Source organism: Cannabis sativa, unplaced genomic scaffold (genome assembly GCF_029168945.1).
Source record: "Cannabis sativa cultivar Pink pepper isolate KNU-18-1 unplaced genomic scaffold, ASM2916894v1 Contig2, whole genome shotgun sequence".
Lineage (NCBI taxonomy): Eukaryota > Viridiplantae > Streptophyta > Magnoliopsida > Rosales > Cannabaceae > Cannabis > Cannabis sativa.
The window spans coordinates 644,511-657,402 of record NW_026870038.1 but is presented as its reverse complement, the minus strand read 5'-3'; the positions used below and the strand labels follow the sequence as shown (position 1 = coordinate 657,402).

Genomic DNA, 12,892 nt, shown 5'->3' with positions numbered 1-12,892 from the left:
AAGACTTGTCCAAGATTTATTTAACGTCTAGCTCTTGTTTTTTAAGATTATATTTTCAAAAAACTTATGTACTATATTGTAAATATAGCTGATTTTTCATGTTAATGTTAGTTAAATTTTATTAGAAAAAATGCACATTTATAGCATTTATGCACTAAAATTATTTTTTTTAGGAAGAAAAAATATATAAATTGTTACCCAAATTATTTGTTGTAGTGTATACGTAGTAGTAGAAGATAAAACTTATCTACGGAAAAGAACAGGCCCCCATGCGGAACAAAGAAACCTCACTTAATCTAAACCGTTCATTTGGAATGTATGGTGTAGATTAAAGACATGTGTATGATCAAACAAACTCTAATAAAATTTCTTAAAAAAATCATTTTTTTTTTGTAGATAATGCATGTATGACACGTCTGTAGACGAGTATATATCCAAAAATCTGATTTTTATGTCTCCTTCACATCCATATTCACACTGTATAAACACTAAAGCCACTATCTTTCCCCCCAAAACCCTCACTTTCTTGCATTTTCTTTCTCATTTTAACTCAATCCAAACACTTTTTGCAACTACCCACAAGCTCAAATTTTCTGATCAAAAATGGCTACTTTACTAACTTCTTTGCAGACAACCCCTCTTCACTCCCTTTATTCCTCTTCATCGTCATCTTCAATGGCAACAACCCTTTTATCTGGATCATCTGTAAAGCCCCAAATAGCCCCTTTAACTTCAACTTTCTTGAACCCATGTAAGTTTGTGAAAACCATTTCTGAGATTTTGCCCAGAAAGAAGTGTAGTAGTATGTCTTGGGATGGTCCACTTTCTTCAGTCAAGCTCATCATACAGGGCAAGAATTTAGAGGTAGTTTACTTGATCTTACTTGGGTTTTCTTTCAATTCATGAAATATGTAATGAAAATTTCTCAGTTTTGTGGTTTTAATTGTGTTATTTGATTATAAATAAGCATTTGAAGAATTTTAATCACAATCAAGGCATTAGCTCAATGATTATATTGGAGTTACATATGTAGTGAAATTTCGAAACCCCTTTAGTGTTTAAGTTTTGACTAGATTGTTTTTCCATACTAAATTCTAAGATGAAATTGAGTCAATTAATGTTTTGGATTACAATTGTCACTAATACTACACAGTGTTACACATTGAACTAAATCGAAATTGGAGACTTGTTCTTACACTATGAAAATAGTTCAGGGACTCATTAACAATTTTATAGTTGTATGAAATGCTTATAGATATGTAATGTCATTTTCACAAATGGATTATCAATGAAATGAATGAGAATTAGGAGTATTCCTATTGGAGTTTGACACTGACTCGAAGAGTGCTTCCCTATTGCATAATGCAGTTGACAGACACAGTTAAAACTCATGTGGAAGAAAAGGTTGGAAAAGCAGTTGTAAAGCATAGCCACCTAGTGAGGGAAGTTGATGTTCGGTTGTCAATTCGGGGCGGTGAGTTGGGAAAAGGACCAAGGATTAGGAGATGTGAGGTACAAAACAACCTTACTTATTTTGGTTTTTGATACTACTTTTTTTATGGGATTGCAGCGAATAGTTCGGTGTTTGAGGATTTGTGTTCTCTCAGGTGACTTTGTTCTTGAAGAGACATGGGGTAGTTCGGGCCGAGGAGGAGGCAGAGACAATGTATGCAAGCATAGACATTACTTCCTCTATTATACAGAGGAAGTTGAGGAAAATCAAGGAGAAGGAATCAGACCACGGCCGACACATGAAGGGATATAACAGGTCGAAAGTTAGAGATCCTTTGACTCCTCCATTAGAGCAATTCGAAGAACCAGCTCCCGAGGAAAAGGAGGAGGAAGAGGAAGAGGAAGGAAACATTATTGAGGAGGTTTTCACCTAACTTTTTCATTGAAATCATAGTAAAACTTATGGAATAGAATTAGATTGCATCTTGATTTAAGTCCAATTATATATCTTCAGTTTCCTTTAGCTTTAATCATCATTTTCACCCTGATAATATTCTCAATACATTTCAGATTGTTCGAACAAAATACTTCGATATGCCACCGTTGACTGTCACCGAAGCAATTCAGCAACTTGAAAACTTAGATCATGACTTCTATGGCTTCCGAAATGAAGAAACTGGTAAAAGAAAAAACAAAACAATGTCCTTTGCTTATTAAGTTTACATCATTATTAGTTTAATATGTCCATTGGTTGATTACTCTGCAGGCGAAATTAACATAGTGTACAAAAGGAAAGCAGGCGGGTATGGACTTATTGTACCGAAAGATGGAGCTTCGCGGTTAGAAACTAAGGTGGTGGTGGAACCAGCTAAGGAACACTCATTGGCAGAATAAAAAATTGGAGTTTCCTTCTGTATAGACTCGAAATTCGCATCAACTAATTTGAAGGCAAGTGCTGCATAATACAATGTGGATTTCTCCCCAGAGAATTTGATACCATTTCTAGCCAAAGTTCCAATATGCATTGCATGAACAAAGTTTTTTTTTCCAGATGTTCTTGTAAAATGAGATACCCCATGATCTAATTTTGTGTCTGAACACAAAGACATCACATGTAACATGTTTTAGTCTGTAATTTCTATGTTATATAAATGGTCAAATTCAAATTATATGAATGAGAAAACTCATATGTTAAGAATTATCATCTTGATTCTCATACCATAGTGTTAGTATGTTTTTTAGGTACTATAAAAGTGTTATGAATTGCATAGTATTTATTACCATTTAGAGTAAATTCTACCTTAAATCACAAAATTTATAGTATATAATAAAATACATTCCATTCTTTTTTTCCCATAATGAGTGACAAGTCCATTTCCTATATATGTAATTTTTAAAGTGTCATAATGCTTCATTTTGAACTTTATTGAAGGCAATCTTGAACATTCTACAAAAAAGTGTTGCTCTTTTGTTTCTTTCTCAAGAAAATTGGTCTCATAATAGTATTAATAAACATAAGAAAATGGTCTCAAACTAACAAAAAAAATGTCATATATATATAGTTTTAAACTTTATTAATATTAGTCTTGATAAATCAGCAACATTTTTTGTTGCTGTTTTTTGTTCCTCTCTTCCCAAGAAAAATGAAAATGGTCTCAATTAAAAACCATATATAAATTATGGTATAATTAGAAACTAATAATTAATTAATTATTAATAGAGAAAACTCTAAACTCAGTTCTGACAGAAATTGGAGTTGTAACAAGATGAACACCATCACTCCAAGTCAAGCTTCCAAAATAGTAACCAGTAGTAACCTTATGAGATGAAGAAACAGTTACTTTAAAAGACAAATTCTTTGTTGTTGAGTTGAACACCATAAAACGAGGTCGTATTGATACTTTAATACCTTGTGGTTGATTCACAATAGCCTTATAAACAGAGTTTATTGGTCCCACATTTGTGACTCTTCTTCTCAAACTTGTTCTTCTTCTAAGTGATGGGATTGTAATGGTTGGTAGGTTCAAGTTGAGAATACTATTTTTATTTTTATTGTTTTTATTATTATTATTATTAGTTGGACATAATGAATTATAATAGTTATTGTTACTATTTGGGGTTATAACTATTTGTTGACCAAGCTTGGTTATGGCAGAGGATTTATAACCCATTGAACAGAGATAATAGAGATAATCAGAAGTGTTCATGTCATAAACAAGGCCTGGATTTACAGCACTGTTGAAATTGATTATGCCACCTCCATAGTCAAATGGGTCTGCAAGTTTCATTGTCTCTCCTTCTGCAAATATTGGCTCACCAGAAGGATCATTATTCCATGCTGCAACATAACAGAAAAATAATTAATATATATAATCATATAGTATACTACAACTAATACTATATATGCATAACAAAACAAATATATTTGAGTGAATTCATAAATTATACATGCAGTGTAACATGACACTATTTTAAACCTTATTATATTTATCAAAGCTGGAACAATAAACCCTATTATAAACACTATTATATTATACAGAGATAGATTTCATTGGATTTCTAAAGAGAATTATTAATTCTTAATTGGAAATAAAAATAAATAGTTCATGCATTTATATATGATATTTAGAGATTTATTGTTTCTGACTTTGTTTTCTTATAGAGTTACACTTCAAAATCAATTAGTAATGAAATGAATAGTTAATGCATGTTATGTATGATATTTAGTTTCAACTTTTAACACGCTATCAATGTGGGAATCTCTAACATCCCCACAACATTATTTTTTCTCACTTGCACAGCTTGATCACAAGTGGCTCGTTTACCTTACAACGACTCCTTTTTTTTGGCTCACTATCCTGAATCACAAACGACTCTTTTAGCTCGTTTTTTTGGACCGGTTTTTAAATTTAGTTCGAATACTTCTTAGAATTTAATTTGACTCAGATACCATATTAAAATTATACGATGCATGAGATTTTATCTCAAAACTAATTGACAGTGAGAACAGTAAGACTTTTCAACATATTAAAATTATACCATATTTAGTTTCAACACATTATGAATGTAAGACTTTTCAACATTCCCTATTTTTTCTCTTTTGTTTCACCTTAACTATTATCTTAACAAGTTAAAGTTAACCTTGCTTGGAGTGAGGATACCATATATCTTCTGCATATTTGCATGGAGTTTTAAGAAATTGGTATTGGTTATATATATATAGAGAGAGATGAAGGTATAGGACCTGTAGTGACAATGGCAGACTTGATAGCAGCAGGAGACCAATCAGGGTGGAGAGACTTAAGGAGTGCAACAATTGCAGAAACATGTGGAGTAGCCATTGATGTTCCAGACATGAAAGCAAACCCATTCTTCTTCTTTGGGTCAGATGGAGACACTGCTGATAATATGTTCACTCCTGGGGCTGCTATATCTGGCTGCAACCACACACACATGTCAAGAGCAGCAATACGAGTTATATAGTATTTTTCTTGAAGGGCAAATTAAGGTTCCAAGTGAAATATATGACATTATTATTATTGCAATATGGGTACCCCACACATTTTTGATTAAATTATGAGAAATTGCTAACTACACTTATAGAATATTGTTATTAAGCACTTTAGGTGGCGTTTGGTTGGAGGTAATAAAATAGAATGGAATGGAAAAGAAACAATTTTCATTCTATTCCTTTGTTTGGTTGCATTTTAAAGTATTGGAATGGCATTCCAATGGAATGCTCTTTCCACCATTTTGGTGGAATGGCTATTCCATTTAAAAAAAAAAAGAATGACCATTCCAATATAACAAGAAAAAAAATTTAATGATTTTTTTATCAATTTTTTTTATGCATTTTAAATTTTATTCCATTCCATTCCTATTCTTATTCCCATTCCAATTCTTATTCCTATATTTTCATTCCTCCCAACCAAACGCCTCCTTAATTATTAAGAGATCCAACACCACATGTGATGTAGTGCGTTGTGAGTAGTTAGTAGTTTTTTATATTATTTTTAAATCAAAATGTGTGAGACTTGATATATTGAATTGCACTAATAATAATATGTCATATCTTGTGGTGCTTATAACATGCCATGTTAATAAAATATTAGATACGTTAAGGTCAGCAGTCTGTAAAAACAAACTAACAAGATAAGCTTTTACAGATTGGGCCAACCAATTAAAAAGGTTAGATTTTTGTCCCCAAAATATGACATGTGTATTATTGTGCCCTTTAAACTTTTCAACTCGTTACAAATTATCCTTAAACTTTCACAGTATTGTAAATTAGTCATTCTATCAAGTTTTATCACATGTAGCAAACCAAATAATGATATTAATGTTGTTTAATCAATTGCTACACCAATATCTCGTGTATAATTTAATAATAGGAAAATAAAAATTATATATTTTTAAAAATCAATTGATGATTAAGAAAATTACTTAAAACTAAATAAAAAAATTTTAAATTATTTTTTTAAATTAATTACACACTTAGCATTGACATAATATTGAGGTGGTAATTAACTAAGCAATCAAATTATTATTTTATTTATCTCGTGTAATAAAATTTGATAGAGTGATCAATTTATAATCATTTTTAACTGGTTAAAAAGTTCTTGTTCGAGAGTAAAAATTGTAAATAACCATTAAAAAACAAGATTATTAGATAATCAATACCCAATGGTAATATATACATATATATAGATAAATATATATATACCTTCAATATAGCTGGGGCAACAGAGCTAGGCCCTCGAGAAGAAAAGTAAGCCAGTTTAGTGGAAACTGGTCTTCCATCATGAGTTTTTGTAGGACTTATTCTCACCTTAGGAGACCTATTAATATATACACAATACTTTAGTATATATATCATATATAATGCATGCATGTACATTTACATGTATATAATATATATTGTTGTTGTTGATATATACTTACTTGGTAGTACGAATGTAGTAGAGAATCTTCATGGCTACGTCATAGCTAAGTTGAACACAAGGGAAGTCATCATCACATGAATAGAGAGATCGGGTCGGGTTTTGGGCCACGATTAGGCCCAGCCCACCAGCTTTCTTGACCCAATATGCACTGTCTTCTATATAACCTTCTTTGAATGATGAAGTAAAGCATAGCACTACTTTTCCTCTAACCCATGTATCATTTCTTCTTAGACTTTTACAGTCACTGTATACAGATATACAGATATATTAAAAAATAAAGATGAATAAAATATATCTCTGTGGGTCTTTATGAAATTTAAAAAACATATAAAAATCTATATAATATGTATTTAATTAGCTAAATAATATAGAAGATGATGTATAATAATAAGGTATATAGTTACCGAGGATATTGGAGATCAGAGACCTCTGGATAAGCTAATCTGATAAACCCTGTTTTATTTCCTGTAAACATGGCTTGCCCCTGCAATTTTATTATTAATTTCTTTCATTAATATAATTTTTAGTAATTATAATAATAATGAGTTTTGGTCATTTTAAAAAAAAAAAAGTTGGTTTCAAAATTTTTTTTGCTACATTGTACACTTTTTTATTTTCAGCAGAAAAGATATGTGTTGAAAAAATAGTTTTAACAAGTAATTGTTTCACAAACATATTAAAAAAATATACATCATTAATTGTTTGATGTGCAAATACAATTCTATTTTCTTATTTTATATATTAAGATTAAAAAAAAGAAAAAATTATTTGAAATTTTGATAGAAAAATTAGAAAATATTATTAAAAAAGTATATGAAAAAAATTTAATAATAATTAAAATTAACATAAAATAATATAAAAAAAATTAAATTTATTGGTGACAAAATTTCTTATAATTTAATTTTATTTATTTATAATATTAGTGTGTATTTATAATTTTATCGATTGCAAATAAAACTCCCAAATAAAAAATAATTTTTCTTTCAATTTTTTTTAAATTAAATAAATAAGAAATAATTGAATTTAAAATACTATTCTTCATCTTCTTGTTTAGAGAGAATAGAAAGTTAGTTATTACCGTTGTTGACCAGTTATTTCCCAGAGTAACGACAGTTGGAAAAGACCGGTCAACGCTACTAGCTCCAACGGTCAATATCCATGGCGAAGCATTTTGCACAGTCTGAGGACTAGGCCCCGCATTTCCCGCGGAGCAAACCACAACAACACCTTTCGCCACCGCATGAAACGCCCCAATGGCGATCGCATTCCGGTCATCCACTTCCGGAAACGACGGAATATCAGCGGCGATCGACACCGAAATCACATCCACTCCATCTCGAATCGCTTCGTCGAACGCTTTGAGTATATCGGCTCCAGCGCAAATTCCGCCGCTGAGAAGGCTCCAACAGACCTTGTACATGGCGATTCGAGCTTGAGTGGCGCCGCCTCTTAGGGTTCCGGTACCTAATCCGTTGTAACTCGTGTTGGCCATGGAAGATCCAGCTGCGATCGTCGATGTGTGAGTTCCGTGGCCACTTGAATCCCTAGGAGAGAGAAATTCCCCTGATTCGGTGGAATTGAATGGCTTTCCGAATTCGGCTTCGAGTGCTTTGATGAAGTAACGTGCTCCGATTAGCTTTTTGTTGCAGTGTTTGGTTCCGTTGAAGTTTTCTCCTGATTTGCATACTCCTTTCCATCTGGATGGGATGGGTCCCAAGCCTTTATCGCTGAACGTTTCAGATTCTGGCCATATTCCTGCTCGTGATTCAAACAGGTGAGCTTAGATTCTTTACACTCTTATCAAATTTACTCAATTACACTATGTCTGCTATGTTTGGTAACTAGTAAATTTTAGTTTTTAGCTTTGTGAATAAAAGCAGAAATACAGCTAAACAGAACCTATGTGCTCGATAAAATGCCTAAACTAAACTTAGTTTTATATATTCAGAGAGATTTTATTGCAGTTAAAGATATCCTAATTAGTATATGTATATGCAGTCAAAGATTCAGTCTTTACACTCTTATCAAATTTACTCAAACACACTATGTGCTCGATAAAATGCCGAGACAAGTTGTGTTTGGTTGGAGGTAATGAAATGAAATGGAATGGAATGAAAAGGAAAGGAAATAAATTTTATTCCATTCCTTTGTTTAGTTGTATTTCAAAGTATTGGAATGTCATTTCAATGGAGAGACTTTTCTATTATTTTTGTAGAATGACTATTCTATTTTGAAATGGAAGGAAAGACTATTCAAATATAAGATGAGAAATAATTAAATAATTTTTTTTATGCATTTTAAATTTGATTCTATTCCATTTTTATTCCTATTCTCATTCTTATGTTTTTATTCTCTCCAACCAAAGGCCACCTAAGGATTTTAAAGCTCTTTTTCGGCTTCTAAAGCTCCATAAATACATTGGTTGGATAACTAGTGAGTTTTAGCTTTTAGCTCTAGAAAGCTCGAAGCTAGCTTTATTGAGAAGCTAATTCTAAAAGCAAAAATCCAACCAAATAGGCATGTTTTGTTGGACTTCTAATTTTAACTTCTTAGGGATCTTAGTGAGAAAGTTACTAAAGTTGGAATTCTCTTAAAACGGTTTCTTTAGAGTTAAAAACTGAATCTTACTGGTTAACCAATCAACAAAAGTGTTTTTTTGGAGCTTCAGAAGCTCAAAAGCAATTTTTAAAAGCCTAGCCAATTAGGACCTAAACTTAGTTTTGTATATTCAAATAGATTTCACTGCAGTTACAAGATATCCTAATTAGTATATGTATATATAAAGAGAGAGAATAAACCTGTATCTAGGAGACCAATGATAGCACCATCACCAAGTTTGGAAATCTGATCATAATGGGTTTGATAACGAGATGAGAGTTGAAGATAGTCCCAACTTCTAGTTGTTTGCACCTTAAAAAGTTGATTAGGTATGACTTGAGCCACACCAGGTAACTCTACAATAAAACCAAGAAAAAAGAAAATGAAATTTGTAATGATTGAAACTTTGTCTTCTTATATAGTTAAATTTTGTCCTTGAATGATTAATAATATCAAGCTTCAAAAATCTTCTCAATTTGATTTATTTTCCATTATTATTGATTACTTTTACTATATTTGGATACATGACAATGTCCTTACTATACAAAGCTTTGAATTTGAGGTGTTCTATCAGTTTTTTTTTTACTGTGGCATGGAGTATAACTTATGACTTAACTTGAAAGTGTACAGTTTTCTTTGTTTTTTGCACAATGTAATGATTACTCAAGTGTTTAAATTGAGAACCCCACTTCCCAAAAACTCAAAACCTTTTTGAAAAAGTTGGTTTAGTTTGTCAAAGTATGGGGGGTCATGTGTTGTGTTCTTCTCCCAACAACTTATGGGCTTTATTATTAGAGGGTCAACAATAATAAGCACATGGTTTGCCATAATGGAGGAGATGGGGTCCTCTTTAGTAAATGGAGTCTTAACTTTGCCTCATGATGATATACCTGAAATGGTTTGTGCTTGAGTTTTTGTAAGCTTGGCTGCAAAACCAGAGAATCCATGCTTGTAACTGTACACCATGGATTTCACAGATTCTTCTTTACTGCACAAGAGATCATTAGTTTTAAACTTAGCGAAGTTCAAATTATAAAAAAGTTAGTTAACTTTCCCATGTTGTAGTACCTTCCAAGAACTGTAGTAAGCACCTCATGATGAGTTTTCTTGAGTAGCTTTAGATCTTCATGTTGATTTTTCCCCATATGAATGATGTAAACCTGTTTATTTAATTTGCCAAAAAAGTTAAGCTTTAACACACCCAAAAAAGAAGAAGAAAAAGTAGAAAAGAGTTGTGTAAAGGGTCATACTAACATTGCTTTTAGGGTCAGCTGAAGTGAGCAAGTATTGTTCACTTAATAGTGATATCAGAAGATAAATGAGTACATGTATAAGACTTGTGTTATGTTTTTTCATTTGTAGAGAACATTTCATTGCTGCAGAATAGAAAAGAAGCTTGATGAGAGGAAGATAAGATTGGCTTTGATTTGTTTGTGTGTAGTGTGTCAAGAGAGAGAGAGAGAGAGAGAGAGAGGTGTTTTTATCTGTGGTGATAATGGTTCTTTATATAGAGGAAAAGGAAAGTTGCTGATGTTACACTTTGATCTAGAAAAGGGAAAAAAGAAAAAGAAGCTATACCACCATAGGAAGAATCTAATAGAACCACTCTCAAGGGTGCCCAAGTACTTATATTCTACTAACCAATCCCATACTTGGTCAATGTGGGATCCTAACAATACACCTCCCTTTAGAGCCCTTCCACAACATCTCTCCCACTTGAGAGTGCGTGACTCTGATACCGCTTGAAACAAGTACTTGAGTAGAACTCACTCCTAAAAGTTAGAATAAGAGAGGAGGATGCTTAAATAGTTATGTTTTACCAACCAATCCCATATAGTGTTCCATTGTGGAATCCTAACAATACACCCCTCTTTGGAGCCCCTCCGCAAGTCGGCCCTTTCACAACACCGGTCCCACTCGAGAGTGTGTGACTCTATACCACTTAATACAACCACTTGGGTAGAAATCACTCCCAAAAGTTAGCCTAAAAGAGAAAAGTGCCCAATTTATTATTTTCTACTTAACTAGTCACATACTTAGTCAATGCAGAATCTAATAGAAACACTACAAATGGAACACTATTTAGGCAAAACTTCTTGTGATGATGCCTTGAATCATCTAAGGTAATTCAGGCCAAGGGTATAATAAGATTGATTGCGTCACACTAGCATATACAGCAGCACCACCAAATCAAAAAAACGTGATGCACCATGAATTGTTTTTGTTTTTCCCTTTATTAAGTTTTCTTTGAATTAGTGCACCATTGATTTCTTTTTTATATAGATAAAGTGTTTGTCCACTTCCATTTGATATTCCAAGATGAGTCACTTTTTTCAAGCCCTTGGAGTCTTCTCTTGTCCTCATTGTTATTCCTCATTCTTGTCTAGTCTACACACTCTTATATGATATATCATTTTCAAATTCTCTACCACTACTTGATAAAAGTTTTGAATGACAGATAGGATAGTTACTACTGCTGCAAATGTTCTATTGGCTCAACTCAACCAAGTTTTTGCATTTCAAATGCTTCCATTTTGAATGGTCAAGAATTTTCCTGTACTGAAATAGTTGAACATTCTGTTGGTTGTGCCTTAGGAAGCAACATCAAGCATGAAATAATTATTAGGCAAAAATAAAATAAAAAAATAAAAAAAATGTTTTATTATTATTTACTTTCAAAGTGCTTTCTTTACAAGGTTTTTTAAATAATTAACTAGTGTAGGTGTTTTTGGAGGCTACTCCACTAAGAAATATATAATTTTTTTTTAAGTAAGACCTTTTGAAATGCTCAAGCTGTTTTGTGTTCATATATGACTTTTATTCATAAGGAGGAAATGTATTAATAAAATCTCTTGCTTATTCAATTAGTCACATAGAATCTTCTCAATAATTTTGATAAAAAGTGTTACAAAAATTAATTAAAATACTTAGCATAAGTGGATTAAGATATAAAGATCTTTCATTAATTGTTTGTATATACCTATACATACATATATATATATATATGCTTATTATTAATATATATGATGTTTCCAATAGCTGAATACAAAAAATGACAAAAGGCCTATGCATGTTATGATATGCCAAGATCCTTTTAAAGAAACTTTTTTGTGCTTATTTATTTATTTAGGTTTTGTAACAAAAATTAAATAAGAGGGCCAATAAATCAATAATTAATATGATGAAGACCATTGTATTTGTAGTGGTATTCTTTGGTAGAAGAACCTATACTAGATTCTTATTGGAGACAAAGAAAACCCCATAAAATTTAGTTTGTTGCTCAATTTTTTTCTTCTCAATTAACACCATGATTACTATACTAATCAACTTTAGATAATATTACCAACAGCTTTAGACAAATCGGTTTCTAGCTTTGTCTTTTTATAGTGGAAGCACTTGATAGTTTTATCCACTGTCATTACTTTTTTTTTTCTTTCTTGTCTGAAGAAAGAAGTGAGACAAAAAATAATTAGGAAAGAACAAACCAATAATCCCCTGGTGGATTAGCTATGAACCCCATAATTAGCCACTAAGAGAAGCAGGATCATCATGAATAATGAAAATCCGCAGTACTTTTTTTTTCCCTTTAAACAAAGTAATAAATAGAATTTGTCCTCCCCGAATTATGACTTTTATAAAAGGCTAATTAGGATTTTTACCCCCCGAAACTTTGACATGTACCAAATTATGCCCCCTAAATTTTAAAGTCGTTAAAAATGTTCCGTGAACTATTGAAATTGTTGGATTCAAGGACTTTGTCTAATTTTAGTAAAAAAAGTCTAACATTGATGAAAGTTCAGGGGGCATGATTTAGTATATGTCAAAGTTCGAGGGCATGATTTAGATCAAAGTTTAAGGAGCATAGTTTAGTACATAAACAATTACTGAAATAGTAAAAT

At 31.8% G+C, this 12,892-nt stretch overlaps 2 protein-coding genes across 2 annotated transcripts; one reads left to right on the top strand and one right to left on the bottom strand.

The window, feature by feature from the left end:
- The first annotated feature begins 435 nt into the window (after positions 1 to 435).
- Positions 436 to 2,625, top strand: LOC115716187 (ribosome-binding factor PSRP1, chloroplastic). Its single transcript, XM_030644930.2, has 5 exons — positions 436 to 864; positions 1,369 to 1,512; positions 1,608 to 1,874; positions 2,023 to 2,131; positions 2,219 to 2,625. Exons 1-5 carry the CDS (start codon positions 604 to 606, stop codon positions 2,344 to 2,346), a joined length of 909 nt encoding a protein of 302 aa, XP_030500790.1. The 5' UTR covers positions 436 to 603; the 3' UTR covers positions 2,347 to 2,625.
- Positions 2,626 to 3,003: 378 nt separating this feature from the next.
- On the bottom strand, positions 3,004 to 10,445 carry LOC115716186 (subtilisin-like protease SBT3.9). The gene is made up of 10 exons (XM_030644929.2): positions 10,248 to 10,445; positions 10,062 to 10,153; positions 9,884 to 9,981; positions 9,194 to 9,349; positions 7,474 to 8,150; positions 6,800 to 6,879; positions 6,394 to 6,639; positions 6,176 to 6,290; positions 4,697 to 4,889; positions 3,004 to 3,790 (listed from the first exon to the last, which is right to left on the bottom strand). Exons 1-10 carry the CDS (start codon positions 10,365 to 10,367, stop codon positions 3,159 to 3,161), a joined length of 2,409 nt encoding a protein of 802 aa, XP_030500789.2. The 5' UTR covers positions 10,368 to 10,445; the 3' UTR covers positions 3,004 to 3,158.
- Positions 10,446 to 12,892: the final 2,447 nt, after the last annotated feature.

What these genes read in the sequence shown, in the direction of transcription:
- LOC115716187 (XM_030644930.2), top strand. Translation starts at nt 604, where the DNA reads ATGGCTACTTTACTAACTTCTTTGCAGACAACCCCTCTTCACTCCCTT. An exon ending in TACAGGGCAAGAATTTAGAG is followed by an intron (nt 865 to 1,368) that starts GTAGTTTACTTG and finishes TGCATAATGCAG; the next exon opens with TTGACAGACACAGTTAAAAC. An exon ending in CTTCCGAAATGAAGAAACTG is followed by an intron (nt 2,132 to 2,218) that starts GTAAAAGAAAAA and finishes ATTACTCTGCAG; the next exon opens with GCGAAATTAACATAGTGTAC.
- LOC115716186 (XM_030644929.2), bottom strand. Translation starts at nt 10,367, where the DNA reads ATGAAATGTTCTCTACAAATGAAAAAACATAACACAAGTCTTATACAT. An exon ending in CTTACTACAGTTCTTGGAAG is followed by an intron (nt 9,982 to 10,061) that starts GTACTACAACAT and finishes TCTCTTGTGCAG; the next exon opens with TAAAGAAGAATCTGTGAAAT. An exon ending in TTGCCCCAGCTATATTGAAG is followed by an intron (nt 4,890 to 6,175) that starts GTATATATATAT and finishes GTGTGGTTGCAG; the next exon opens with CCAGATATAGCAGCCCCAGG.